Source organism: Mirounga leonina, unplaced genomic scaffold, assembly GCF_011800145.1.
Source record: "Mirounga leonina isolate KUSES-001 unplaced genomic scaffold, KU_Mleo_1.0 Mir_101664, whole genome shotgun sequence".
Classification (NCBI taxonomy): domain Eukaryota; kingdom Metazoa; phylum Chordata; class Mammalia; order Carnivora; family Phocidae; genus Mirounga; species Mirounga leonina.
The window spans coordinates 20,579,334-20,605,392 of record NW_023270175.1 but is presented as its reverse complement, the minus strand read 5'-3'; the positions used below and the strand labels follow the sequence as shown (position 1 = coordinate 20,605,392).

The 26,059-nt window shown below is 45.0% G+C and overlaps 2 protein-coding genes across 2 annotated transcripts in view; one reads left to right on the top strand and one right to left on the bottom strand.

Moving 5' to 3' along the window:
- Window positions 1-336: 336 nt before the first annotated feature.
- On the bottom strand, window positions 337-10,899 carry RAB33A (RAB33A, member RAS oncogene family). Its single transcript, XM_035008584.1, has 2 exons — window positions 10,391-10,899; window positions 337-989 (listed from the first exon to the last, which is right to left on the bottom strand). The coding sequence occupies exons 1-2, from the start codon at window positions 10,646-10,648 to the stop codon at window positions 534-536; spliced, it is 714 nt and encodes a 237-aa protein (XP_034864475.1). The 5' UTR covers window positions 10,649-10,899; the 3' UTR covers window positions 337-533.
- A 4,247-nt stretch (window positions 10,900-15,146) lies between these two features.
- AIFM1 (apoptosis inducing factor mitochondria associated 1) overlaps window positions 15,147-26,059 on the top strand; it is a 34,558-nt gene continuing 23,645 nt past the window's right edge. The window contains exons 1-2 of the mRNA XM_035008575.1: window positions 15,147-15,384; window positions 22,794-22,936. Coding sequence (XP_034864466.1) covers window positions 15,279-15,384; window positions 22,794-22,936 — 249 coding nt within the window. The 5' untranslated portion in view covers window positions 15,147-15,278. The remainder of the gene's footprint in view (window positions 15,385-22,793; window positions 22,937-26,059) is intronic.

The following is a 26,059-nucleotide window of genomic DNA, read 5'->3' as shown; positions in this document are numbered from 1 at the left end:
TTTGGAAGCCAACTGAGCCCCTTGGGAAACTTATACTTTTTATTTTTAAGCTTTGGGAAATAAGGAGAGAGCCACCTACTCTCGACATCCAGGGAACCTAGGAAATATTTGTGAGTCAACATCTCCTTTCAAGATTTCTCTATCCTCCACCTCCATTGGCACCCTAGAAAAACATGTCTGGCCTGTATCCCACCCCCTTTGGGTGTTTCTGCCCACTGATGACACTGAGTTAACAGAAAGAATTAGTCCTGAAGAAGTGACTCAAATGATTCAGGTGGCATAGAAGGCTGGTAGGGAGTGTGCCTTGGCAAAGTGTACCACTCTAGGAGGGCAGGCTGCTCTTCTACTCAGCACAATCAGAAATGTCTTCTTGGAGGAAAGCAAGACATGAAGGCATGTGATAATCTATACAAATTTTATTTTAATATCAATTTTTATGGAAACAAGCAAGTGTCAGCGTTACGCAGGCACGGAAAAAAAAGGGAAAGAAAAAACTCCAGTAATAATGGATCTTGTATTTACACCATTTGGTTTCAACAGGGACAGGAAGTTTTACTGTTAGCTTCCTGTGGGAACTCCAGTTTCTGCATCTTCCCCTGCTGCCTCTCAGCATCACGATAGAGCAGGGATTTCTGAGCCTTTAATCGGCAAGCCAGGCACATGAAAATTGACTCCACGTTCTGGCTCTCTTTGGGGTCCTTGGCTGAAGTCTCAAACAAGAGCATGTTGTGGGCATCGGCAAATTTCAGGGCTAAGTTGGAGGGCACCTGGATCTGTTCCCTCAAGTCACACTTGTTGCCCACAAGCACTTTGGGGACTAGTGGGGGCACGGCATGCCCATTGCATTCTTGGATCCACATCTTGAGGTTGGTGAAGGATGTCATCTTGGTGACGTCATAGACGAAGACCACTGCATGCACATTGCGGTAGTAATGCTCGACCATGCTTTTGCGGAAGCGTTCCTGACCTGCTGTGTCCCACACCTGAACCTGGAAGATACAAAACCCGTATCTGGAGTCAGAAAAGGAAACAAGAATGCATAGGAGAAAACTTGATTCTGTGATCTTATAAAAAACGTGGTGAGAGGGATGCCTAGGTGGCTCAGTCAGGTAAGCGTCTGCCTTCGGCTCAGGTCACGATCCCAGGATCCTGGGATCCAGTCCCACACTGGGCTCCCTGCTCAGCGAGGAGCCTGCTTCCCCTCTGCCTGCCGCTCTCCCTGCTTGTGCGCTCATTCATTCTCTCTCTCTCTGACAAATAAATAAATAAATTTTAAAATCTTCAAAAAACAGGGGCGCCTGGGTGGCTCAGTCGTTGAGCATCTGCCTTCGGTGCTGGTCGTGATCCCAGGGTCCTGGGATCGAGCCCCACATCGGGCTCCCTGGTCAGCGGGGAGCCTGCTTCTTCCTCTCCCACTCCCCCTGCTTGTGTTCCCGCTCTCGCTGTGTCTCTCTTGCTGTCAAATAAATAAATAAAATCTTGAAAAAAATAAAATTAAAATCTTCAAAAAACAAAAATGTGGTGAGAAGCCCTGACACAGACTGGCAGAGTGGACTTATCAAAGTATAGAGAGAGGTTTCTCTCAGGGATGTAAAATATTTCTTAAAATTTTTAGTTGAAAATCTTGAGTCAAAAAATCTTGGGGGCACCTGGGTGGCTCAGTTGGTTAAGCATCTGCCTTTGGCTCAGGTCATGATCCCAGGGTCCTGGGACTGAGCCCCACGTTAGGGTCCTGGGATTGAGCCCCACGTTAGGCTCCCTGCTCAGTGGGACCCTGCTTCTCCCTCTCTCTGCCGCTCCCCTTGCTTGTACTCTCTCTCTCTCTCTCTCTCTCTGTCAAATAAATAAATCTTTTTTAAAAAATCTTAAGGCTTTTAGTTGAAAAATTAATGTAAATTGGTGAACTTTTCTGGAGGGCGATTTGGCAATATTATTAAGAACCTTAAAAATATTCAAAATTCTTCAAGTCTGTAATCTCACTTCCAGAAAGCTATATAAAATAGAGATGTGGTCAAAATTCTGTACAAAGGTCTTAATTGCAGTATTATTTATACTTTTTTAAAAACAGGAAATAACCTAAAATATCAGTAAGAGAACAGCTAAAATGAATGTACATATCTATACAATGGACTATTATGCAGACATTAAAAATAATGTTTTCAAAGAGGAAATTCTCATAAAGTATCAGGAAGAGGGGCGCCTGGGTGGCTCAGTTGTTGGGCGTCTGCCTTCGGCTCAGGTCATGATCCCAGGGTCCTGGAATCGAGCCCCACATCAGGCTCCCTGCTCAGCGGGAAGCCTGCTTCTCCCTCTCCCGCTCCCCCTGCTTGTGTTCCCTCTCTTGCTGTGTTTCTCTCTGTGAAATAAATAAATAAATAATCTTAAAAAAAAGTATCAGGAAGTTAAAAAGCAGGATACAAAATCTTTCATATACTATGGTCCCAATTTTTCAGAAAAATATTAAACATAGATATATGCCTAGGAAAGACTGGAAGCGTACGTACCAGGAGATTAATGGTTATTTATGGGCCGTGGGCTATAGATGGTATTTATTTTCTTTCTTTTTTGTATTTTCCAAATTTTCTACTATAAACATATATCACTTTGTCTTGCATTCTTTGCATGACTTTTTAAAGAAAATGAAGTTAGTGTTAAAAGTCTCATCTTTTAGCTTATTTTAAGTTCACTTTTTTGGTATGTAAAAGGCAATTTAGCTCACTGGATTTTTCTTCTGCATCTCAGCTTTTAGGATAAAGGCCAAATTATGAAGGAAAAATGCTGATATCAGTAACATATACAAAGATGCACCTCCCAAGGGATACCCTGGAGTCGACACACATTCAGCCCCATCTACTTCCCTTTATACATCCAAAGTCTTGGACAAGAGAAATTCATAATCAGAATGATGGTCCCAAGGCCCTATACAATTCTCAGTTATCAAAGAAAATTGGATTATGGTCACTAATTGACTACTACAGCTCTTTAAAACCAAGTATAGCCTTTATTTGGAGTTAGCAGTCAGTGAGTATCTGGTAAATATAATTGAATCTCTTTGCTGAGTGAAGATCTTACAGGGCCCCAGAGTCCTCATCATTCTGAACATCAATTTTCATTGTCCAGGCTCCCCTTCATCTCCTCTAGGGACAGGACTGCCACATTCCTTTGGCACAATTGTCAGATTCACCCCTTCTTCTATTTTTTTTTTTAAAGATTTTATTTATTTATTTGAGAGAGAGAGAATGAGAGACAGAGAGCACGAGAGGGAAGAGGGCAGAGGGAGAAGCAGACCCCCTGCCGAGCAGGGAGCCCGATGCGGGACTCGATCCCGGGACTCCAGGATCATGACCTGAGCCGAAAGCAGTCGCTTAACCAACTGAGCCACCCAGGCACCCCCCCTTCTTCTATTTTGATTTTCATGTCCCTAGGCCAGACCCTCCTCTCCTCACTGCTGGACTACAGCAGAGTCTTTTTGATTCTAGAAGTCTCCACTCCACCCAGCCTGGTTTCAGACTGCTCGGCTACACCCGGTTTGTTCCCTCGTGCTAGTCCATCCTTCCCCAGCAGAATTGGGTGCCCCCTCATTGCCCTATCTGAGTCTCACCCATCCTTCAAGGCTCAGCTCACATCTGCCTTCTTCCTAAAACTCCATTTTTCTCCAACTTCTCTTAAATTCTCTTTCCTTAAAACTTTCTATTGCACTTTGAGTCTGTACCACACCATTTATTTTTTTAAAGATTTTGAGGGGAGGAGAGAGAGAATGAGCAGGGGGGAGGGGCAGGGGGAAAGGGAGAAGCAGGCTTCTGGCTGAGCAGGGAGCCCGACACAGGGCTCAGTCCCAGGACCCCAAGACCACGACCTGAGCCAAAGGCAGACCCTTAACCGACTGCGCCACCCAGGTGCCCCTGTACCACACCACTTAGAATATATGATTTGTTCTCTAGTTATTTAATCAGTGCTCTTGGCATTTCTCCAGCCAAACTTGTAAGCAGTTCTTTTTCTGCATCAGATCACTTGTCACCATGGTTGCCACCACCACCATCATCATCATCATCATCATCATCATCAAAAAGCAGTACTGGCCTGAGCCACCAAAACTACAAGCAGTCTGGCATCCTACATATCTGCCAAGGCGATTTCAGAGAGAACATTCGATTTTGGTTACGCAGAAAAACATAAGTCCTTGAACACTGATTTGCGTCAGAAAGCAGAGACAGAAAAGATTTCATTTCTTCCCCCTCGCCAGTGCTCTGAGCAGGGAGGAAGGGAGAGCGGACGAGGAAAGGGATGGAGGTCAGTGGGAAGAGAGCGGGTATAGCACAAGAATATCATTACCACTTGGCTCCCCACCCCCACCCTCCAGTAGTCCTAACTCCTGCCTCTGAGCAAGGCTGAATCCCTACCAGCCCTCAGGCATGTGGCAGATGCTTTAACACCATGAGCTCAGAACTCTAAAAATACCTGCCACTAGCAGGAACACGGGTGGGAGTGTGTGAGGTGTTTGGGGCTGAGTAGGTTGGCTGTTTGGCTTTTCTTTGGCTTCAGAATTGTATACACCATCCAAACTGCCGGAGCTGTGGGGGAAAGACCCTTTCTGCTGTAGACCTCCTCTGCCTTTCCAATGCCATGGGGAGCCCTGAAGCTTTTGTCTGGAGGCTCAGAATTTAAACTGTAACCCTGCTCCCGTTCTAGCTCCTTATAAACCCCACCTTGAAGTTCTTTGCACCCCTCTCTGTGGACAGCAGTGAGCCAGGAAACAGGCTGCTCACAGCAGAAAATCAGAATGGATGGTTTGGCCTCAGAGCCATCACAAAGGGAGAGCACAGCAGTCGGTTCACTGCACACAAATGACCTCATTTTGTTTGGGGGTTTGGTGTCCCTGTTCTTAGCATCCTCCCAAACCCACGATCCCTGCCAGACAGTGAAAGCATCTCCTTCCGCTTTCCAGCTGGTACTCCTCTCATCCATTCTTCCTTTCCTGTGGGCCCTGCATCCACACAGTAGCCAGGGGTGCTGACTGCCCCTTAGCCACCTACTTGCTCCCCAGATCCTCTATTCTCTCCAAGGGCTAGTGGGGGCATAGAGGAAGCAAACCAACTTGGATACAAACCTCAGCACAATCACGTGCTATTACTAGTCAGGTGTCCTTAGGCAAGTTACTTACTCTATCTTCAGTGTCCTCCCCTGCAAACTGAGGATAACCTCAGCAGTCTTGTGGGGATGCTGTAAGCATTAGCGTTCCTTATAAGTACAGGACACAGCGCCTAATGCGCACTCTCCCTTCCTCCCTGGCCCGAAACCTCCACCATCAAGTCTGGCCTGACAACTAATTGAGCAGGTGCTGTGGGAAATGCAGCAGCAGTAGCCTTGGAATTGAGAGACCTGGGTTCCAGCTCCTCTACTTAGTAGCGGAGTAAATGACTAGGCAAATTAAATAACACACAAGAAAGAGCTTTTGCAAAATATAAGTGTTCTGCAAGAGCTAGTTGTTGCCATTGTCTCAGAAGGCCCATCAGCTGTCCTGGTAGCACTGGTCCTTGGATCCACTGGTTCTCCTCCTGGAAAGCCCAGAAAGCTTGGCTTCTTGATGATGGGCGAGAGCCAAAGCTAAGGCAGTCACTGGGGAGGGGGAGAAGAGAGTAAAGCCAGCAACATGCCATGGGTGGCTGGGGGCAGGCCCAAAGGGACAGGGGGTCCTGTCCTATTGGAGGAGGGTCGAGGGGCAGAGTGTGGGGAGCTGCCAAAGACAAATCTAGTTTTTTAAACCATTTTCCTGGGGCTACCGCTGCCTGAGCAAGTTTCAGCAAGTCCCCCACCCCTGCACGTGCTCTTAGCTGACATGGGTATTTCTTTTCCCTGGGGAACATATCTGGCAACTTTCTATAGATGAATGTCCTTTTGTTGGAGGCCGGTGGGGGAGGGTAGAAATAGAAAAAGGGAGACAAATACATCTGTAACCTTCGGAGGATGCCCGAATGGATGATGGAAAAAGTCTAAAACAAATCTTTTTTCAACTAGCTGGACTGTCCCATCTGCGTCTAAGATACACACCCATTCACACAAGACGCTGACACAGAGAATGGCAAAGGAGGACAGAGACAAAGAGAAACTCACGTGCAGAAAGAGAAGCAGCAAGGCCGACAGAGAAACACACACTAAGAGATAATTAGCCATTAAGCGAACTGGCAGAAGATGGAAGCTCAGAAGCCCTAAGGAAGACATGATGTCATTCTGACTGCAGGCAGCTTCTGAGGGAACACTTAGCTCAGCCTCCATCCACTCAGTAATGTAACACAGGAAGGTGTTGGTCCAAGTGCTCAGCAGAGGAAGAGTCCACAGTCCTGGGCAGCACCTGCCCACGGCCATGGCTGACCTGCAGTTCGCCCCTGGTCTGGAGGGCTGGGGCAGAGGGGGTGCCCAGCTGTCGGGGGGAGAACCAAACTAGACAGGAGCAGGGGTAAATTCCATGAGAATTTACAAAGAATGGCTCAAAAATTAGTTCTGAGCCTCCCCTCTCTTACCTCCTCCATCCGCCCCCCCCCCACTCCTATCTGGCATTTTTCAGTGCTTTTGGGCTGTGGCAAGCTCAGTATGATTGAGCTAAACCTGTAGGAGATGGACACATCCTGTCCTTAAAGGCTCATGTCAGGAAGACCTGTCATCTTTCCTATATGATGCCCCTCGTGTCCCTGTCACAGGTAACTGCATGGGTTGGGCACACCATGGGACTAACCCAAATTGCCAGGGAAGAGCACTGGCCAGGGAATGGGGAGACCTGAGCGGTAGGCCTGTCCCTGTGTGATCTTGGGCAAGTCACCTTCCCTCTCCAAGCCTCAGTTTCCTCTCTGTTAAATGAGGACACTGGGTTAGAGATTCTTTAAGGTCTCTTCCATCTCTGAACATTCTCCGATTCTCCACATCCAAAGGGAGACAGTCAAGGTGCAAAAAGTAAAACCCAGGCACTCAACTCAGTGTCTGGGGTGCAGTTGAAGGAGACATCTTGAAGGCTCCTGAGTTCCAGGGCTATAACCCCGGGTCCCTGGCCTAGAAGAGCCCACAAGGCTGGCTGCCCCGCCTGCTACCCACCCCTGAGCACACTGCCCGGGGGCCAGAGATTGCCCCCCCAGAGCAGAGAGCCGCGGTAAAGAGCATGGGCTCTGAATCCACGTGGAAATCCGGACCCTGTCCCAGGGAAGGCAGGGTAGTGAGACAGAGGAGTGCTTGGGCTCAAGGGTCAAAGACGGGAGCTTAGATCCAAGTGCCTTTAGGCAAATTATTTAACCTACCTTTGATCTCCGTATCTATAAAATAGGAATGATAATAACAGTCCGATTTGCATAGGGCAGCTGTGAAGATCAAATTAGATAGTGCATGCAAAGCACCTAGCCCGGGCTCTTGGTTTAATCAATAAATAGCAGTTATTATTATTGTTGTTGTTGTCTACTCATTGGAAGCTTTCCTGGATGTTCATGTTAACCAGGAAACACTGGATTATAAATGTTGTGATCGGGAGGGGGCGGGGATACATGATTGGAGACACCAAATGGGGCTTTGAAGCCCTAGAGATGGCCCTGGTAATTAAGAGAGTAGCCCCCAATCCAATAACACAGTCCCCCATCCCCCTGCAGGGGCCCCGGTGAGGCAGCCCAGCAGAGGCCACACCCTGTTCCGGGGCCGGGGAAGAGCTTGCCCAGACCTCTCCACCCTGGCCCTGTGGGGGCTGGCACTCCTATCGCTGGCTGTGGTCTAGGGCCACTTCAGCCTGTCACCCTGGACTTCTCTCCCTCCCCCGAAGGGAGAAGCCTTCAGCAGTCACCTCGCAGGGATTCGGCATTTGTTCCCTGAAAAACGCCCAGCCGGCGGGAGTGTTGGGCAAAATCGCCTCCCCTCTAGATCCGGAGCTAGCTGCTGCGCGGCCACCTTCCCACAGACACGCCGCTCTCGCCTGCTGCCTTGGGCCCCCGAGCTGCAGCGGCTTCACAAGAGGCAGGGTCACCCTCTCGCCGCCCCCACCCTGCACCCTGAACTCCTTCAGAATCTGCACTCAGAAGGCCCCTCGGGGAGCAGTGTCACAAGGCTCTGCCCTCTCAAAAATATCATCTTCCAAAAAAAGCCTGTATTAAGCACTTATCGGCACATGGTGTTGTGCTGAGCTCTGTTTCTGGTGAGTCACACTGTCACAGGCTCTGCCCTCTGGGAAAAAGTCTGGAATCTTTGGCAAAGACTGTAAAATCCAGTTTCGCTAAGTACTGGGGTGTTAGAAGGGAAGGAGTCTTCTAAAAATTTCCCCAAGGCCATTGGGCAGTGGCCCTCTTCCACTTGTTTTTCCCTCCCATTTCCCACTTTCTGGCTTCCTCCTCTCCTCTCCTCCTGTCCTCTCTCCTCCCTCCTTCCCCAAACTCCCAAACGCTTCTTTTTCCTCCATATGAATTTCAGGTGGACTTATTTCCCCTCTTTTAAATCCAGAGAACTCTTTGGCTCAATGGGACACTTGATTTTAAGCAAGCAATAGCATTAAGCATTAAGGCCTTTGAGGGTTGAAGAGCACATCCGTAAGTATATTCCCACTTTGCATTAAAAAAAGGCATGTTTTAGAAATTCCAGAATCTTACAAGCTTGCATGAAAGAAGTTTGACACACCAGAGAAAGTCCAAACCAAGTAAACCTCAACATAAGAGCCCTAGAAAAGGATAGAGACGAATAGCTACTTTTAACTTAAAAAGGAAATGTAGCAATTCCCCTCAAAATGCAAGGAACAAAAAGGTCACTATTTCAAAACAGTGCCCTATCTTCCTGACCCTGGGACTCACTTGTTCTCCAGAGCTCTCCCTTACCAGGACTGAGCTGCCCATCTTCCTGACGTCTAGTGCCTTGGCCCAGTCTCTGAAGCCATTTTAACACATTCATCCAAGAAATAATAATAATAAAAATAAAATAAAACACCTTCATTTTAATAATCAAGGAATCCGGAGTTGTGCACAGTTCAGAGTGTTTCATCCTTCTCCACTACTCAGGCCTTCTCTCCACTTCACCCAGAAGAGGGGCCTTGGGGTCCTTTGGGCTCTTTGACCAGCAAGGGGGAGGCTGACCTTCACCCGACAGGGTCAGACCATAGCCTCGAGAAAAGCCCAGCTGTGGGCCTAGGGGAGTTGGCCTTTAGTGCCCAGTGCCTTTTGAGGTGCATTCCTGCCCCTCATCCTGTCCCCTGTGCTCCCCTGACACATGAAGCTGCCCTTGTCATGTCCTCCTTCTGCACATAGAAATATTTCTGCACATTGAACTATTTCTGTCCTATCGGGTTTCTACCTTTTTTTTTTTAAGATTTTCTTTATTTGACAGAGAGAGCCACAGCGAGAGAGGGAACACAAGCAGAGGGAGTGGGAGAGGGAGAAGCAGGCTCCCCACTGAGCAGGGAGCCCAATGCGGGGCTCTATCCCAGGATCCTGGGATCACGACCTGAGCCGAAGGCAGACGCTCAACGACTGAGCCACCCAGGCGCCCTGGGTTTCTACCTTATCTGAACTAAAGTGAGCATAAATGGTCAGACAAGATTATCTGTACTTAGCCTATTTGATAAATAAACTGATGAGGGGGGAGGAGCAAGACACTTTTCCTTGGCCTCCAGATAAGTTGCTCTGCATTTTTACGAAGGCCTACTGAAGACAATACCAACAGAATGAGTAATGAAGCAGTTCATTCATTAGGTATCGCAGACAAATAAAGAAGAGACCATTGGAGAGAGACTGCTCCAAGAGAACAAGTTTGTCTCTTATGCAGGGCTGGTGTGTGACCCTGTCTCAATTGCTTTAAAAGGGCTCATGGCTTTGTGCCAGAACCACCCCCACTTCACCCCTATTCCACCTCAGCCCTAAGCTTAACCATAAGCCATAATTTAAAATAAAGCTCTTTTCATTCACTATGGATTTCCATCTTTTCCCCCTCTCTAATGCCTCAGGGCTAAGCCCAAGTGGGTTCTTGCAGCCCATTCATACCCAAGAGGCAGAAGAGACCCCAGGATGTGTAAAGTGCTTTGGGATCTATCCCACAGACCAGGACCAAGAGATGCCTCATTTCTCCCTCTGCCCACAGGTGCCATGCTCCTGGCTCAGGGTCAAGGATGGGATCAGACAGGCTTTTCCTGTGGCAGATGTCAGGCAGGGGCAAAGGGCAGGACTGTAACCACTCCCGCCAGCCCTAAAAAGCAAAACAAAACGGGTGAGGTGGGAACCAGGCCACTGAGAGAAGCGAAAGGGAATGAGGAGGTGCCGAGGGTCTTGGGCTCGGCAAGCGGCCACACGGCCACGCGCTGGACGTTTACAACCACTAGAGCGATGCCTCGGGCGAGGCCCCCCTCCCAGATCCCTCCCTTCCCGGACCTGACCGTCTGGATCACCTTGATCTTCTCGCCCTCGATTTCCACGGTCTTCTCCCTGAAGTCCACGCCAATGGTGGCCTCAGTCTTGTCCGGGAAGGTCCCCCCGCAGAAGCGGAAGGTCAGGCAGGTCTTGCCCACGTTGGAGTCCCCAATCACGATGATTTTGAAGATGCGAATCTGCACGTACTGGTCCAGCGACGAGTCGAGCTCCAAGGACGCCAGGCCAGCGGCCGAGGCGGGCTGCAGGCTCCCATGGCCCAGGATGGGCTGCGCCATCTCCCCCGGACCGGACCCGGGCCCCAACCCCCCTCGAGGGCTCCACACAAAGAAAACGGCCACGTTAGTGCGCTCGAGGCGAGCGAGCTTTGTGCGTGTGAGTGTGTGCGTGTCTGTGAGTGTATGTCCGCGCGTGTGTGCGTGCGCCGGCAACGTGTGCGCGCGCGCGTGAAGGGGGTGCCTCTCTCCCCAGGCCCCCCTCCTCCGCCAGCGCACCCTCCTTGCCGCTCCGAGGCACCGACACAAAAGCCGGCGAGCCGGAGAGAGATGGAGGAGAGTGAGCCGGCCGCGAGCCTCCTCCTTCTGCCTGCGCCCTCGGACCGGACGCTCGGGCAGGCGGTCCTACAGCACTCCCCAAGCGGCTGCCGCCGCCGCGCCGTTGCCTAGACCCTCCCCTGCCTGGACCCCGGGGACACACCGGAGGGAGGAAGCCTAAAGAGGGAAGGGAGGGGGTGAGGAGAGCGGCACACGCCGCCCCGGGAAGGTCTTCCTTTCTCCTTGCCCCCATTTATTTTATAGGTTGCGGGCTCCCCGCCCCCACGTTCTCGGAGCGCGCGGGGTCAGTGGGCAGGGAGCACAGCTGGAGAGGACAAAGAGAGCTGCACCGTAAGGCATCTCTGGACCACTTCGGCCCCGGAGCGACACGACTCGGAGGGGGGTGGGGAGGGGCAGAGATACCTCTTTCACCTCCCGCGCCTCCTCGGCCCCCTCCCAAGCCTTGGGATAAAGGGATGCTCTGTCTTATTGAGTAAGCAGGTGCACTCGCGCGCCCCACGGAGCCGGGGAGGGCGCTGCCAAGACATGCCTTGGGTTGTGGGGGCCCGCGCAGCTGACAGGAGGGAGCCGGGGGCACGGGGTGTGCGTGTGTAGGGGGAGTTACTGTCTCTGTCACCGACTTGCCAGATGTAGGGGGCCGCGTGCCAGGCGCCAACCTCCCCTCATCACACCACGAGCACCCATCCTCTGAATGTTCAGGAGAGCGGCCTCCATTGGCTGTCGCAGTCGGTTGTGTTTGGCTGGCCAATGGGGAAGGCCCGCCGCCGGAGAGGGCCAAACGGGGGGTAGGAGAAGGGGGGAAGCTAGTGGTGGCAGCGCCAGCCAAAGGGAACCTTGTTTTCGGGGCTAACCATTACTGACCCAGGTGGAGGGATCTTGGGACACGGCATAAGCCTCACAGTGTCTCCCATATGATATAATGTCCATATAATCATAAGTCCTTTCAGAATGGTGGAGTTTCGAAAGGAATTGGAAACCCCTAGGAGGGTTCACCCCTCTGCAACTGAATGTAGAACAAAGTGGTTGAGTCTAATTTGCCAGAAGCCTAGATTATGCTTGGAAGATGATAAATGAACAGAACTTTCTTACGGTATTAGGGGGCAGCTTCCCAAAGCTTACTAAGCATCACGCATCTTGGTGGAGACCTGTATTCCTTCTCTTGAGGATGATTCAGGTTCAGAATTTGCTTGTTTGAAATCACCTTTACTGAGGTACAATTCACATACAATAAAATGCACCCATTTTGTTTGCTTTTAAGACTTTATCCCTCCTCTCACACATTTCACAGGCTAAGGCAAGGCAATATTGACATATGTCAGTAGCACCCACATATGAGTTACTTGCTAATGCCATCGAAGTCAGGGATTCCAGCGGTGCACATGAGCTGCCATCTTATTTGTGTGCGAGGCTGAGCGGCAGAAGAGACAAACGTGACCAAGTCCATTCCCACTATGAGAAGAACAATTCAGTGAATCGGTGATAGATCTGTAAGCAAGTTGGAATGTGACCGCTCAGCCAAGTCCAAGTTACTCAAAATGGCTGGGAAAACTTGGGGGTCTTCTGTTAATAAGCTGTTTAGCTGAGTTAGCAGATATACTTACAGCTAACTCTTTTCCAAAATATGTGAGTCACCCATTTCTAAAACCCTAGATTATACTATTCACTATTAAAACCATCTCGAGGATTTAATCTTAAGTGGCTAATCCAAGGTCATCATTATGAATACCAATTATTATGGTACAGTGTGAATAGCAATCTTCACTGTACAGTATTTTGGCTTTTTGATTGGCTGATGTCTAAGTATAGTTTGCTGCATCATTCTCCTCTGTATTTGTGATGCTCCTGGTGATCATTATCTACAGAAGAGTAGTTACAAAAGTGGGAGTAACTATTAATTAGGCATACCCAGTACGTAGAGTGAAAAGAAGCCAACTCACAGTCAGAATCAATGCTAACTTTCTGAGAGATACAAAAAACATTACATCCACATGAGATTATTTAGATGTGTGCTTCCAGCAAAAACTTGTCACTCTCAGAGTTTATATTATAGCTTTAAGGTAGAAACACTCATTTCTGGAAATATGGTATCTCAAAATGGGCACCATGCCCTAATAAAAAGTGCTTGTTACCTCTGTGGGGTGAGATTTTGGGGAAATTTTCACTTATATTTTTGGAGTTAGTTTGTTGTGTGTTTATTGCTTTTGCAAAAAACATGATGAAATATAATTTTTAATTAGAGATTTTTTTTAAAGTACCTCATTGCATCTATTGCAAAAAAAAAATGTGCTATACAGCACCTGTTCTTTGTGTTAATTGTGCATCACTAAATGATTGTCTTTCAAATATACCCAGCCATTTTCATAGGCACCTGATCATCATGATTTTGACTGTGTTTTCCAAAGCCTCTTTCCCCAACAGATATGATTAATTTTGTATTCCATGTTTATTATTGTTATTGGCTTTTAGAAATAGTAAGAAATATCAATGTCTGTAAGGCCTTTAATATATTAAGTACATATAAATAATTTTACCCTATTGTGAAATTGATATTTTCAGTATTTATCCCTCAAAGCAGCCCTAGGTAAAAAGTCACCCATTGCCTGCGCTTCTGAACATTAAGGGAACCCTGGACCTTTTTCACCCAATTAAGACTGCTTCCTGAGTTAAACTTCCTAAAACGAGGTCTTGTGATTTCATTCTCTATCCCTATTCCACTAGAAAAAAAACTTCATCACCTACAAGATTAGGGCCAAATTCTTTTGCCAAGTCAGCTCTGGCCCCAGAATATTAACCTGTCCTTATCTAATTCCTAGTATATATTCTTTGTCATTGTCCCCCAGAAATGTGCTGGGGTTTGTTTCTTTGTTTTACACCTCTAAGCCTTTTAAACAGCATGGTGCTTCCTCTAAGATACTTGACAAATATTAGCTCATTTAATCTTCATAACAACAACCCTAGGAGATTGGTAGATGAGGAAAGTGAGGCACAGTTAAGTGACCTGCCCAAGTGGTAGAGCCAGGATTCAACCTGGGTGAGACTGGATCCAAAGTCAAGGGGTGCTCAACCACTAAAAATATTACCTTTGGTCCCAATGTATTCACCATCTGAAATGTCATTCCTCCTCCTCCACTGTCTATTTGAATTTTACTATACATCCCTCCAGACAAAGCTCAAGTAACACTTGCATGACGTCTTTCCTTAGCTACTCCATCCTATTCACTTTTCTCTTGCTCTGGCACTGAAGGAGACATTCCATATTATTTAAATGATAGTATGTGTCATCTCCCCAACTAGTGACCACTTCCTATACTTTCCACATGCTCCAGAGCCCCTTTCATAATATAGTCCAAGTGGCAAGTACTCATTATACACTTGTTAAATGAATATGTAACCCCAAACTTTGAAAAAGACCTATGTTTATGTTTTGCAAACAGTCAAAAAATTTATTTCCAACTTAGCTTACATTTGGGAGAGTCAAAACACCTATTTACACTCAGCCCCTCACCCTACTCCTCCCGCAACTCGAAAGTCCTGCTTAGCATTTCTCTGCAAAGCACAAACTCTTTTTGCCAGCATCCTTGCTCTCAAGCACAGAAGCCATAATAGTAGGAGATTATCCGCAGCACCTGGTACAGCACCTAGGAATAGAATTGCACAATATAAAAACGACATGGGGAAAGAGAGCACGGAATGATTACTTCTCCTAGAAAAAGGGGCTGGGTGGGAAAGTGCCAGCAATTTGTAAAAGACGGAAGTCCACTCCGAATCTGGTAAGCCAGGTGCTCTGGCTCGGACCTTATGGAAAGACTGGAAGTGGAATACAGCCAGAGAATCAGGAAGGCTTAGTACCGAGTGGTAGCCTAGGACAGGAGAACAAAATGCGGTGCTACGGTGCTCACGCTTTGTGAGGTACTGTTATCTGTTCCCGCCATCGACACAGCGGCAGCACCGGCCACAACCGCCAGGCAAAGAGGCCCCACGACTCCCTCCTTTGGAAACTCGCTCAGCGGACATTGCCACCAACCCGAGGAAACCTGCGAACACCCGCTGCCGCGGTCTTTGCAACAGTGTGGGCAGCCAGGCGCATGCGCAAATCTCTCGCCGTACGAGCCAATCGCAATGCGGCGCTGAGTATTACGCCTGCGCAGTAGGCCTCCAGCCGCGTTTCCCCTTCCCCTGCTCTAGCAGGCCAGTTTAACTGTCCAATGCCCTCCCGGAGCTGGAAGGAGGAGCCTGCGTATAGTGCGTGTGAGGGGAGCGGGGGGGGGAACCGGCCGGGGCCCACCGTGTTTGACCGGTCGGTGGGTCAGTGAGAAGAAAGGAAAGGAGGAGGTACAGAGTAGCGGTTGCCGAAATGTTCCGGTGTGGAAGCCTGGCAGCAGGTGCATTCAAGCAGAAGCTGGCGCCCTTGGTGCGGACAGTGTGCGTCCGAGGCCCGAGGCAGCGGAACCGGCTCCCAGGTGACTGACCCATTCCAGGCAACCCTGACCTCGCAGACCAAGGGCCTGGGTTCCATAGGCTCCCTGGGCCTGGTAGTCCTCCCCCTGCCTCCTCCCTGGGAAAACCTTAACCCACTCACAGCCGCGTGAATTTTGAATTGGCGGGATCCAAACCATGAGTTTCGCAAGCCGTGCCGACCTGACCTTCAAGGGATTTGAACTCAGTAGTCCGCTTGAGGCCTTTTCCTGGGAGGGTTTGCCGTTCAGGGATAACAGAACAGCTGGCTGTTTGGTATTGTCCAATACCACCTCCAGGCCACCCCCAGTCCGCCTTTTTAGAGCAATGAGGTCAAGTAGACTTTGTCATTTACCGATTGTGAGACTTGAAACACGGCATTAAGCCCGATGCTTTAGTTCCTTCTGTAAATGAGGATATTACCTGTTCTACTTTCCAAATCCCAGATGAGATCCATAGATTCGAGTGCCCAGTGAAAGAGAAACAGTGCAGTTCAAGTAAGGAGTCAGTCGGTTGTGCGCCAGACAACAGGAGAGTCGGCCCAGAATTAATTTGAAATGTCTGGTCCATGTAATTCTTGGTGGTCTTTAATGCTTCAAAGAAACAGTTTGCAGAGCGCATTGTATTTGCTCTCCGTGAAGTTGTTTCATCAGATTTTAGAGCTGGAAGGGATTTTGTGGTAAAGTTCAACCCACTCACTTTATAGATAATAAACGGAGACACAAGAGAGGTGAAATTATTTACCCAAGGTCACATACCTAATTAATAGGTAGAGCAAAGGATACTTTGCCATCTCTAGGCCACTAATCCACTTGCCACAACTCCACATGCTTCCTAAATTTTGACCTCAAAAGGTTAAGAATGCATCCGATTCCCCTTTAGCCCACTGTGCATGAGATATCCATGAACTTATCTGAGCATGTCTTGAGCTTGCTCATTTTCAAACTGCACAACTTAATGGGGATAATGAATTATCCACCTGTAGGAGGTGCTGGGTTTTTTTTTTTTTTTTTAATCTATTTTTGAATGACCACCTGGGGACATTCACATTTGCAATGTCAGAAGTTATCCTTGAGGCCTTTCCAATGTGGAACCACCTTCTGGGTGCTTTAAAAATATAATGTGGAAAATATTTCCCTTAGAGTGTTTGCAAATGTGCATTTGAACAGTTTTCCCAGTTGCTATGCCTCAAGAAAACATTTCCTAATTTGTGTATCTGAGGACATATCCTAAAACAAATTGCTCTTGGAACTTAAAAACCTCTGCCTTAGCTTTTAAACTAATATCCCATCTATGGTGTCATCTGTATGGGTTTTATGCATTGAAATGATAGTGCTCTATGTAAGCTGTACAGAAATTTACACAGAAACTTAGGTAAGCTGAAGATTTTCATCCATACTAGCCTTTCAAACTTTGTGTACTTATTTTGCTTACAACTCACAACTTTTACCAGCACTCTGAAGTCTAACCAAAAGTTCTCATTTAAACAAGTATGGATTTTTAAAGTTAAATTGATTTTTTAGATATTTGAAGATGTTTGGTGATATTAGAACTACTGAAAAGTACAGACTCAAAATGGTTTTTTCCATTGCATGATTTTGTTTGGAGGCAGTCTGCTGTAGAATATATTCTCACTTCTTGACATACCCATCCATCTCTTTGTATACACTTAATCTTTGTCCTTTGGCCAAGCACCACAGTACATCATATGCCTTTAGAAATGGGCAGGGTGGGGTTACAATTTCAAAAAGAAATGATTCTGTCATTTTAGGAATTAACCCTGTTTTGTAGCTTGATTACTAATTGCTTATAATCTGATTTCTTTTTCACATCGTAGCAACTGCTCTATGTTTTTGCGTAGATAGGAGAGAGGCGCTCTTTGTTTATATGCCATTTCCCCTCCTCTTTCCCCTTTCTCCTCCCACCTCCAATTCTTTGTCAGGATGTTAGCAAACTTGACACCCACCTTGAAATGATCTCATCCACATCTGTCACCATTGTCAAGTTCATTTTCATTATATGCTGCCTTTTGCCTTAAAACCTAATTGCTGTTATTTGTTTACTTACTTTATTTGGATGTTCTGCCTCTTTCCAGAAATGATTGAAGGCAATTAATAGTGACTACTTTATGTCTGCATTTGGCACTGAGTAGCAGATAGGTTAGGTAATAGATATTTTCTATTCTGTAGTATTTTATTTGGTTACCAAACATTGTGCTGCCCATGTGATCAAACTGATCACCGACCCCTGACCTGAGGGTCAAATGTTTGAACATTTTTCTCTATTCAGAATCCTTCTTACCTCCTTAAAAAGGAAACTGGACTCCTTGTGGGCAAGGATCCAGACTTCCTGGGAACTGCCAAATGACACTTTTTTTTCCAAAGCCTAGAAGATGAGCCCTTCCCCACTTTTTCTGCTGAGGCAAAGCTTTCCAGAAGAAAATCTGTAGCAAGTCAGCCTTTTCTGCATCCAGTCAATAAGTTGTATTTTCTAGATATTTCCTAACATTTTAAAGGAGTTGCTGCATATTGTAACATTTCTCTAGATCATGTTTCCAAAAATTACCTAGTCCAGTAAATCAAGTGGAGAGCTGACCCCAAACCTACTGAATGAGAATGTCCTGGAGAGAGCCCTGGGAATTTTTATTTTAACAGGCTCTTGATGTAATTCTTATGATCAGGCAAGTTTGGAAAATACTGTTTTAAGGCTTAAACAGACTGAGCAGCCTTGAGTCTCCTGTGATTTGTATTAAGCCCATTTTCTGATACTCAGAATAGTGGCAGCCGTTGTCCCTTCCTATACTACACACTACCTGAGACCAGGGATTATGTCCTGTTTTTGTGTCCTCAGTGCTTTGCATAGTCTGTGGCACATGGTAAATTCTCAGTGGCTGAACCCTAGTACTGTGAAGGACTTAACTTTGTAGAACAGAGTGAGATTGCTTTTTTGTCATCTAAATCATTTTTCCTCTGGTGCCTTTCTCACTGCACTCTAGTTATTACTACTATGATACGTCTAAAATAATAGCAAGGGGGGCGCCTGGGTGGCTCAGTTGGTTAAGCAACTGCCTTCAGCTCAGGTCATGATCTTGGAGTCTGCTTCTCCCTCTGACCCTCCCCCCTCTCATGCTCTCTATCTCATTCTCTTTCAAATAAATAAAATAAAATATTTTTTAAAAAATAAAATAACAGCAAGGGTTATGCTAAAGAAAAGTTGGGGAGCTGATAAAGGGAAATAGTTCTTAGATACCTAGTTACAGTGGACAGATCATGTAGGCTTGTCCTATCTTGTGTTTTATCCATGTCAGAAAAGTCAGTTTGACATTCAGAAAACAAGACTCCAGAGCATATGGACCTCTTAACTATTTGAGAATCCTAGGAGCCTCAGTTCTGTGGGTGTATTTCTGGAAAAGGCTTTCTGGGAGTATGAAAAAACAGGAGATTATGAAATCTACAGAAATGAAATTGCTGGTTTAGGCACTATTCTTTTTTTTTTTTTTTTAAAGATTTTATTTATTTATTTGAGAGAGAGACACACACAGCGAGAGAGGGAACACAAGCAGGGGGAGTGGGAGAGGGAGAAGCAGGCTGGCTTCCCGCGAAGCAGGGAGCCCGACGTGGGACTCGATCCCAGGACCCTGGGACCATGACCTGAGCCTAAGGCAGTCGCTTAACCGACTGAGCCACCCAGGCGCCCCTAGGCACTATTCTAATGCTAGTCTGTAGTATTTGAACTTACTGATTTATTATTAAGCAACCTGAAATAAATGAGATCTGGCTAAACTTCTTTGCAAAAAATTCTTCAAATGTTTAGTCCTTATCATAGAATTGGAAGGAATTTCTGTTTCCTTCCTTCATTAATTAGTCCAACAAATATTTATCGAGCAAACACCTACTATGTGTTAGGCACTAAATACAATTGTAACAACAATTCAAGAATCAAATCCTTGAACAATATAGTGAATATAGACAACAATACTGTATCCTAATCAGACTTCCTAAGAGACTAGATCTTAATTATTCCAGCCACTAAAAAGAAATGATAATGGGGCACCTGGGTGGCTCAGTCGTTAAGCGTCTGCCTTCGGCTCAGGTCATGATCCCAGGGTCCTGGGATCGAGCCCCACATCGAGCCCCACATTGGGCCCCACATCGGGCTCCCTGCTCAGTGGGAAGCCTCCTTCTCCCTCTCGCACTCCCCCTGCTTTTGTTCCCTCTCTTGCTGTGTCTCCCTCTGTCAAATAAATAATAAAATCTTAAAAAAAAAAAAGAAATGATAATTATGTAATAGAGGTGCTAATTATTGCTACAATGGAAATCATAATATAAATGTATCAAATTGAAAAAAATTGAATCCCAAGTGTGAGGAAGGAAGTGCTACCTCTCTGTGTGGTCTGATTGTGAAAAATCTAAAGGAGAATCTAAAACAGACTGCTGTAATGAGAAGTCAAGGAGTAAGTTGGCTTCTCACCTTAGCAAGACAAGTGAAAAGACATGTTTAGCCATGATACGAAGTTTCCTAAAATCTTGAAGCTATGGGGGAAAGGTGTGGGAGTAATTTTATGGGTAAAAGAAAACTGGGGGCAGGGGGCGGGGAATATAAACATCCATACAACATCACTTCTTACAAAACTAAAGTCACTTGGTAGGTATGTAAAAATTTGGTTTGTTGATAATAATAGTATATTACATTTCTTTTCAGGCAGTAGTTTAAATGTTAACCAATTTACTTTTTAAAAAGTTAATTTACTTTTAAATGTCTTTTTTTTTTTCTTTTTGGCAAATTAAGGCAAAAACTGCTGAACTTTCCCAAATCTACACTCTTAGTTTTATCTGTGAAAAGCAAGCAAAAACAGAATAAACACATCAGTATTACATTAAAACAAAGTTATTGCATCTGGGTTTAGGATCTTCTAGAGGGACAATAAACGAATTTTTTTAAACTACTTATTTTCGGGCGCCTGGGTGGCTCAGTTGGTTAAGCGACTGCCTTCGGCTCAGGTCATGATCCTGGAGTCCCGGGATCGAGTCCCTCATCGGGCTCCCTGCTCAGCAGGGAGTCTGCCTCTCCCTCTGACCCTCCCCCCTCTCGTGCTCTCTCTATCTCATTCTCTCTCTCAAATAAATAAATAAAATCTAAAAAAATAAAAAATAAAAAAAAATAAACTACTTATTTTCAGTAAATAAACTTGGGGTGAAGGTGGGGGACACAACTAAATTCGCTGAACTAAACCACGTGGAATTTTTTCTACCCAGTTTCATTTACTAAGCTCTGAGAGTTGTCAGTCCCTACTTTTGGTGCTTACTCATTTTATGGGTTTCTGAAAATCAAAAGCTTGCCCAGATCAAGATAAGCTTCCCCACCCTTGCACATTTTCATTTTCATGATTTGTTATTTCCAAATATAAACCATTTTTTTTCATGTGGTAATAAAGGATTCTAAAGCAGGTAATAAATAAAAATAGTAAAGAAAAATACATTTTCACTTCTAAGGGTGTAGGTTTATAGTCTCTTATCTGTAATTCAGAAATGAAAATAGGACTAAAAATCAGGTTTTTATAACTCATCTGTCACTGACACCTGACCTAAACTGGAGAGAGAGGCTGCTTATAACCTTTTGTTCATCCCACTTTGAAATTTTTCATGGAAACATTAATGTGTGTGACTGTGGATTGCTGCCTTTTACTGTGCTGGGTGTTATTTACTGTATGGTATAAACACTATATACTTAAAACCATACAATTCTGAGTTCTGGAATATCCATGTTCCTGAGGATTTCAGGTAAGAGACTGCAGACCTGGTTTGGACCAGTTTTTACTCTTCTGTGCCCTGAAATTGTGAAAGCAAGGGGGAAAGCTCCATATTTCTAATATGAAATGCTACTACCAGTGCCCATTCTGTTAATCTTTTAAAGCCTGGTCAGACCAGGAATCTGCCTCTAGACCGTTGGTTCTCAAAGCAGCATAAGCATCACTAGGGAGCCTGTTAAAAAATGCAAATTCTTGGGCCCCCATTCTAGATCTCCTAACTCAGAAACTCTGGGGTGGGTCTGGCCATCTGTGTTCTAACAAACACTCCAGAGGATTCTGATGCACGTTCAAGTTTTAGAACCACTGCCCTAGATCAGAATTGGCAAATTGCAGCCCACAGGCCAAACCCACATGCTTTTGTATGCATGCCCTTGAGCTAAGATTGGTTTTGACATTTTTTTAAATGGATGAAAAAGATTAAAAATAACTATTTTGGACACATGAAAATTATTTAAACTTCACATTTTAGTGCCCATAAAGTTTTATCAGAAAATGGCCGTGGGACTCTTGGGTGGCTCAGTCATTAAGCGTCTGCCTTTGGCTCAGGTCATGATCCCAGGGTCCTGGGATTGAGCCCTGCATCGGGCTCCCTGCTCAGCGGCGAGCCTGCTTCTCCCTCTCCCTCTGTCTACCACTCTGCCTACTTGTGCTCTCTATCAAATAAATAAATAAAATCTTTAAAAAAAAAAAAGAAAGAAAGAAAAACGGCCTTGCCCATTCATTTATACTTTGTCTGTGGCTGCTTTTGTGCGACATCAGCAGAGACCATATGGCCTGAAAAGCTGAAAATGTTTACGATCTGGTCCTTTACAGAAAGAGTTTGCAAACCCCTGCTCTAGTCAGTAGTCAACATGAGTAGTATCATAAGCAGAGAAGGTAGTCCTGAGACCTTCCTTCATTTCCATGTGTGAGAGTTGTTCTAATCATCAGATCATTACATGGATGTACAGAGTTTTACATCAACATAATATTTGTATTATTTTGGAGGACTAAGAGCCAAGTAGTTGATATTTTAAGTTTAATCATTAAAAAATATTTTATAATCTGAAAGTCTTTAGTTCTTTGGAAAAGATAAATCCACTTAACAAAAAAATTTTTTTTTATTTTGTGCTTTAACATTTCTGTCTTCAAGGACTGTGTCGCAGGGTTTTATTATTTTGTGCAAGGTTTGAGCCAGCCATTTAAATTACCCTTTAAGTGGTGGTTATAATGCCCCTAGGTAGTCTATATTTAACTTTTTGTATCTGTTCAGCCATTGCTCTGTGCTTACTTTGTTTACGGTGAGGATGTGAAGAGAGAAGTGTTTTTGATGAACTGCCCATTTGTTTTTCATTATCTTTTCTGGGAAGCTGTAATTTCCTCCCTGGGCAGCATTGACTTATACTCTTATTAAAAACTCCCAACAATTTAAGTGTGTGGATTCTGATATCTGCATTATTTGTACAGTTTTGATTATTTTTTTTCTTGGTCGTTTAAAAGTGAACATCATGCACCCCAATGGGCAGTAAGTCTTTACTTGTACAATGCAATGACCTCTAGTCATAAACATGTATTAACTATTTTATTTTTGTATGTGTGTGTGTCTTAATAAATTGTGTTCCTTAGGCAACTTGTTCCAGCGATGGCATGTTCCTCTAGAACTCCAGATGACAAGACAAATGGCTAGCTCTGGTGCATCAGGGGGCAAAATCGATAATTCTGTGTTAGTCCTTATTGTGGGCTTATCAACAATAGGAGCTGGTGCATATGTAAGTAGAAAAGCAGCTTGTGTAAAGAAGCTGCCAAACAGCTCCCATTAGTAGACTCAGTACTACTCTGCTTTAAAACTTTTGCAACTAATTCCCCTTTCTCCTTTTGAAAAAATTTCCAAAAAGCCTTCTTTAAAGTGCCTACTGTCTAATAATCCTGTGAGAGCCAATTTGGGAATGACTGAAATTTAATCTCCTGTTGATTAGCTTTGTTCTTTTCACTTGTCTTTTTACTCATTACTCGAAAGCCACTGTGTTTTCTTAGATTTGACTAATCCACAAAATTGTACCTTTTCTCTTGGATATGACACACTAACCTGTGAATAGGTGAGAATTCATTGCAGCTCCTTAGCACAATATTTGATTTTGCCCCATTTGTCAAATATTTTATTTTTTCCTCAGCTTGGGATAGACATTAAACAACAATAACAGCTTTCAATCCAAAATATTAAGTGTTCCTAGAAGGAAAGCTATCCCTGAATCTCACCCAAAGACTAAATTATAGAAGTTGGCCTAGTATCTAATTTCAGAATGGAATTTGTGTGAGGTGAGAAATACGGTTTTAAATGCTATGTAAAATTAACATAGTTATAGCTCCTTAAATGAACTCTGATCAGCTTAGTTGGTCACAGAGGAATTACTCTGTGGTGCTTTTTTTTTTTTTTTTTGGCAGGGTTTGCTGTGACTAAGCAGATCAGTTTAAAGTTGGATCATGTAAGGTCGAGTGAACCAACTTAGATAACACCTAGTAACACCCTTGATTGAAGGAAGCTGTTTGTTTGACTCCCCAAGAGCAAATGGTTGGGTGCCATTACAATTTTAGTTCTTTCCACATTGGTAAGACAGTGAAATTATTTTTGTTCCTTGGTCACTAGGTTGTAAAACAGGGAGATGAAAGTGACTTGAAGTTACCTAGATTGTCATTCCCTGACCTGACTCCCAAGTGCACAGAGACAGTTTGGGCCAGGTGTGAATGAACCCAGTTAAGTAAGAAGTAGGTGAGCTCCGTCCGCTAACCGGCTCTGAGGAAGTACACATCCTCCAGTCCTGGAGCAGCACTTTTTTCTTTTGTAGCACAGGGTAACCAAAAATGCTTCCCTGCCTTTGTGTTGAATGTGTCTTCATTAATACTTAGTGCTTTTTCTATTTCCTTTTGTTTCTTTCTTGGCCTTATCTTTACCTACAGTTGTGCAGTGTCATCACCTAGGATCCCCTTCTAGATCACTAGCGTCTGCAGGTGCTTCTGGGAAAGATGGCAGCAGCCTAGTATACTTCTTAATTGTAGGAGCAACAGTCACTGGGGCAGGAGTTTATTATGTAAGATGCTTACACTAAAATATATTTCGGGGTAGGGTGGGTGAGACCATGGCACTAATGAAAACTTGATCCATTAGAATACAACGAAGTATTCACAGCATGTGCTTTCTTGGTATTTATTAAAGGGACATTGTCAGTCACCAGGGAGCCCTCAAACCTCATCTTCCAAACTGTTGAAGTCCTACCAGATATATGTGAAGCCATACATTGAATGATTATTTTTAAAATCCTCATCATTAACCCTTCCTTCGAAACTTTTACCAAGGTCATAATTCTTTTTAAGATACTAAATTATATTGTGCTTTAGTGCTGCATACCTAACAAGATAGTCTCAAAGAGTAAACGTCAAATAAGCAAGTAAAAGTAACTTGAATGCCACCCATTTTGGATCATTTTAGGTAAAACGCCATCTTTGTGTTTTGTCAGAGACAGTCAACCCGACTTTTACTGCGAAAAGGCATTTTATTGAATGCTTCTGAGGAGGTCCAAAGAGCCACAGAATTACAATATTCTCCCCACCCACCCCCAGCCTCTATTTCAAAGTAAATTCGTTTGGCAGTGTCCCTTTTGTAATCTCTAATTTGGTCAAACTAGTGGCTGAAGTGGTACAAGCTATAACACATTCGTGTAGACTGCTTTTGTAAACGCCTCTCATTCATGATTTAGATACTGCCCTCTGAGCCTTACCTCTTCCATTGCCTAGCTCTCGACTTCTGCTGTCAGTGCCACCCCATTCATTCCAAAATAGATGTGAAGTGTTTGCATCTGATATGTTTGTACCAGCTGAAACCTATTAAACCTCTGGTTTATGTTGCTGTACCAGAGTTGGATGGCCTTCACAGAGCTGGCCAGGCAAATCTCTTGATGCCAGGCCACAAGACAGGGCCACGAGTCACTGTTGCTTTCTTCCTCCTTGGAAATATCTCCGAAGCACAAGTTCCTCTCAAGCCATTCACTTAAATGCCTCATTGCCCTCTGTGTTTATCCAACACTGGTAATAGTAAAGCTACTAGATTATAGTGGTTTCAGGTTAAATGATAAGCTTTTGTCTACCTACAACTGTTATTGAACTATTCTGTAAAGTTTTATATTGGGTTTTAAGTCATTTAAAATGTGGTCTGAGGTAGCTTAGGTTTTTATCCTCTGAAATTGGTCTTAATCTAACAAGAACTTAAAAATTGGAGTTCAGATTTGATGAGATGTGGCTAGAAGTTATTTAGTGTTTGTTAGTCTGCTCTGACTGCCATAACAAAATAGCACAGACTGGGTGGCTTAAACAACAGAAATGTATTTTCTCACAGTCTGGACGCTAGAAGTCCAGTATCAGGGTGTCAGCATGGTCGGGTTCTGGTAAGAGCTCTCTCCCTGGCTTGACCACCTTCTCCTATGTCCTTACACGGGGGAGAGAGAGAGAGAGTGAGCATGAGCTCTGGAGTCTCTTATTCTTATAAGGGCACCAGCCCTATCAGATTAAGCCCCCCCCTTATTTAACCTTTATCACCTCCCAAATACCATCACATTGGGAGTTAGGGCTTCGACATAAGAATTGGAGGGGGACACACATTCAATCCACAGTGGTGTTCCTTCATAACTTTTCTCTCTCACATGAGGAAGTGTTCCTAATTTGAGTACAAATACTATTTTAGTGACTACTGAGTTGGGAGCTCTTTACCACATCCCCCCCCCCAAAAAAAAAAAAAACTAAGAGAGCAGAACTAAGAACAAGGGAAATTTTTCTGAAATGTTTGCTCCGGGTCTGTACTTTTTTTTTTTTTTTTTAAGATTTTATTTATTTATTTCACAGAG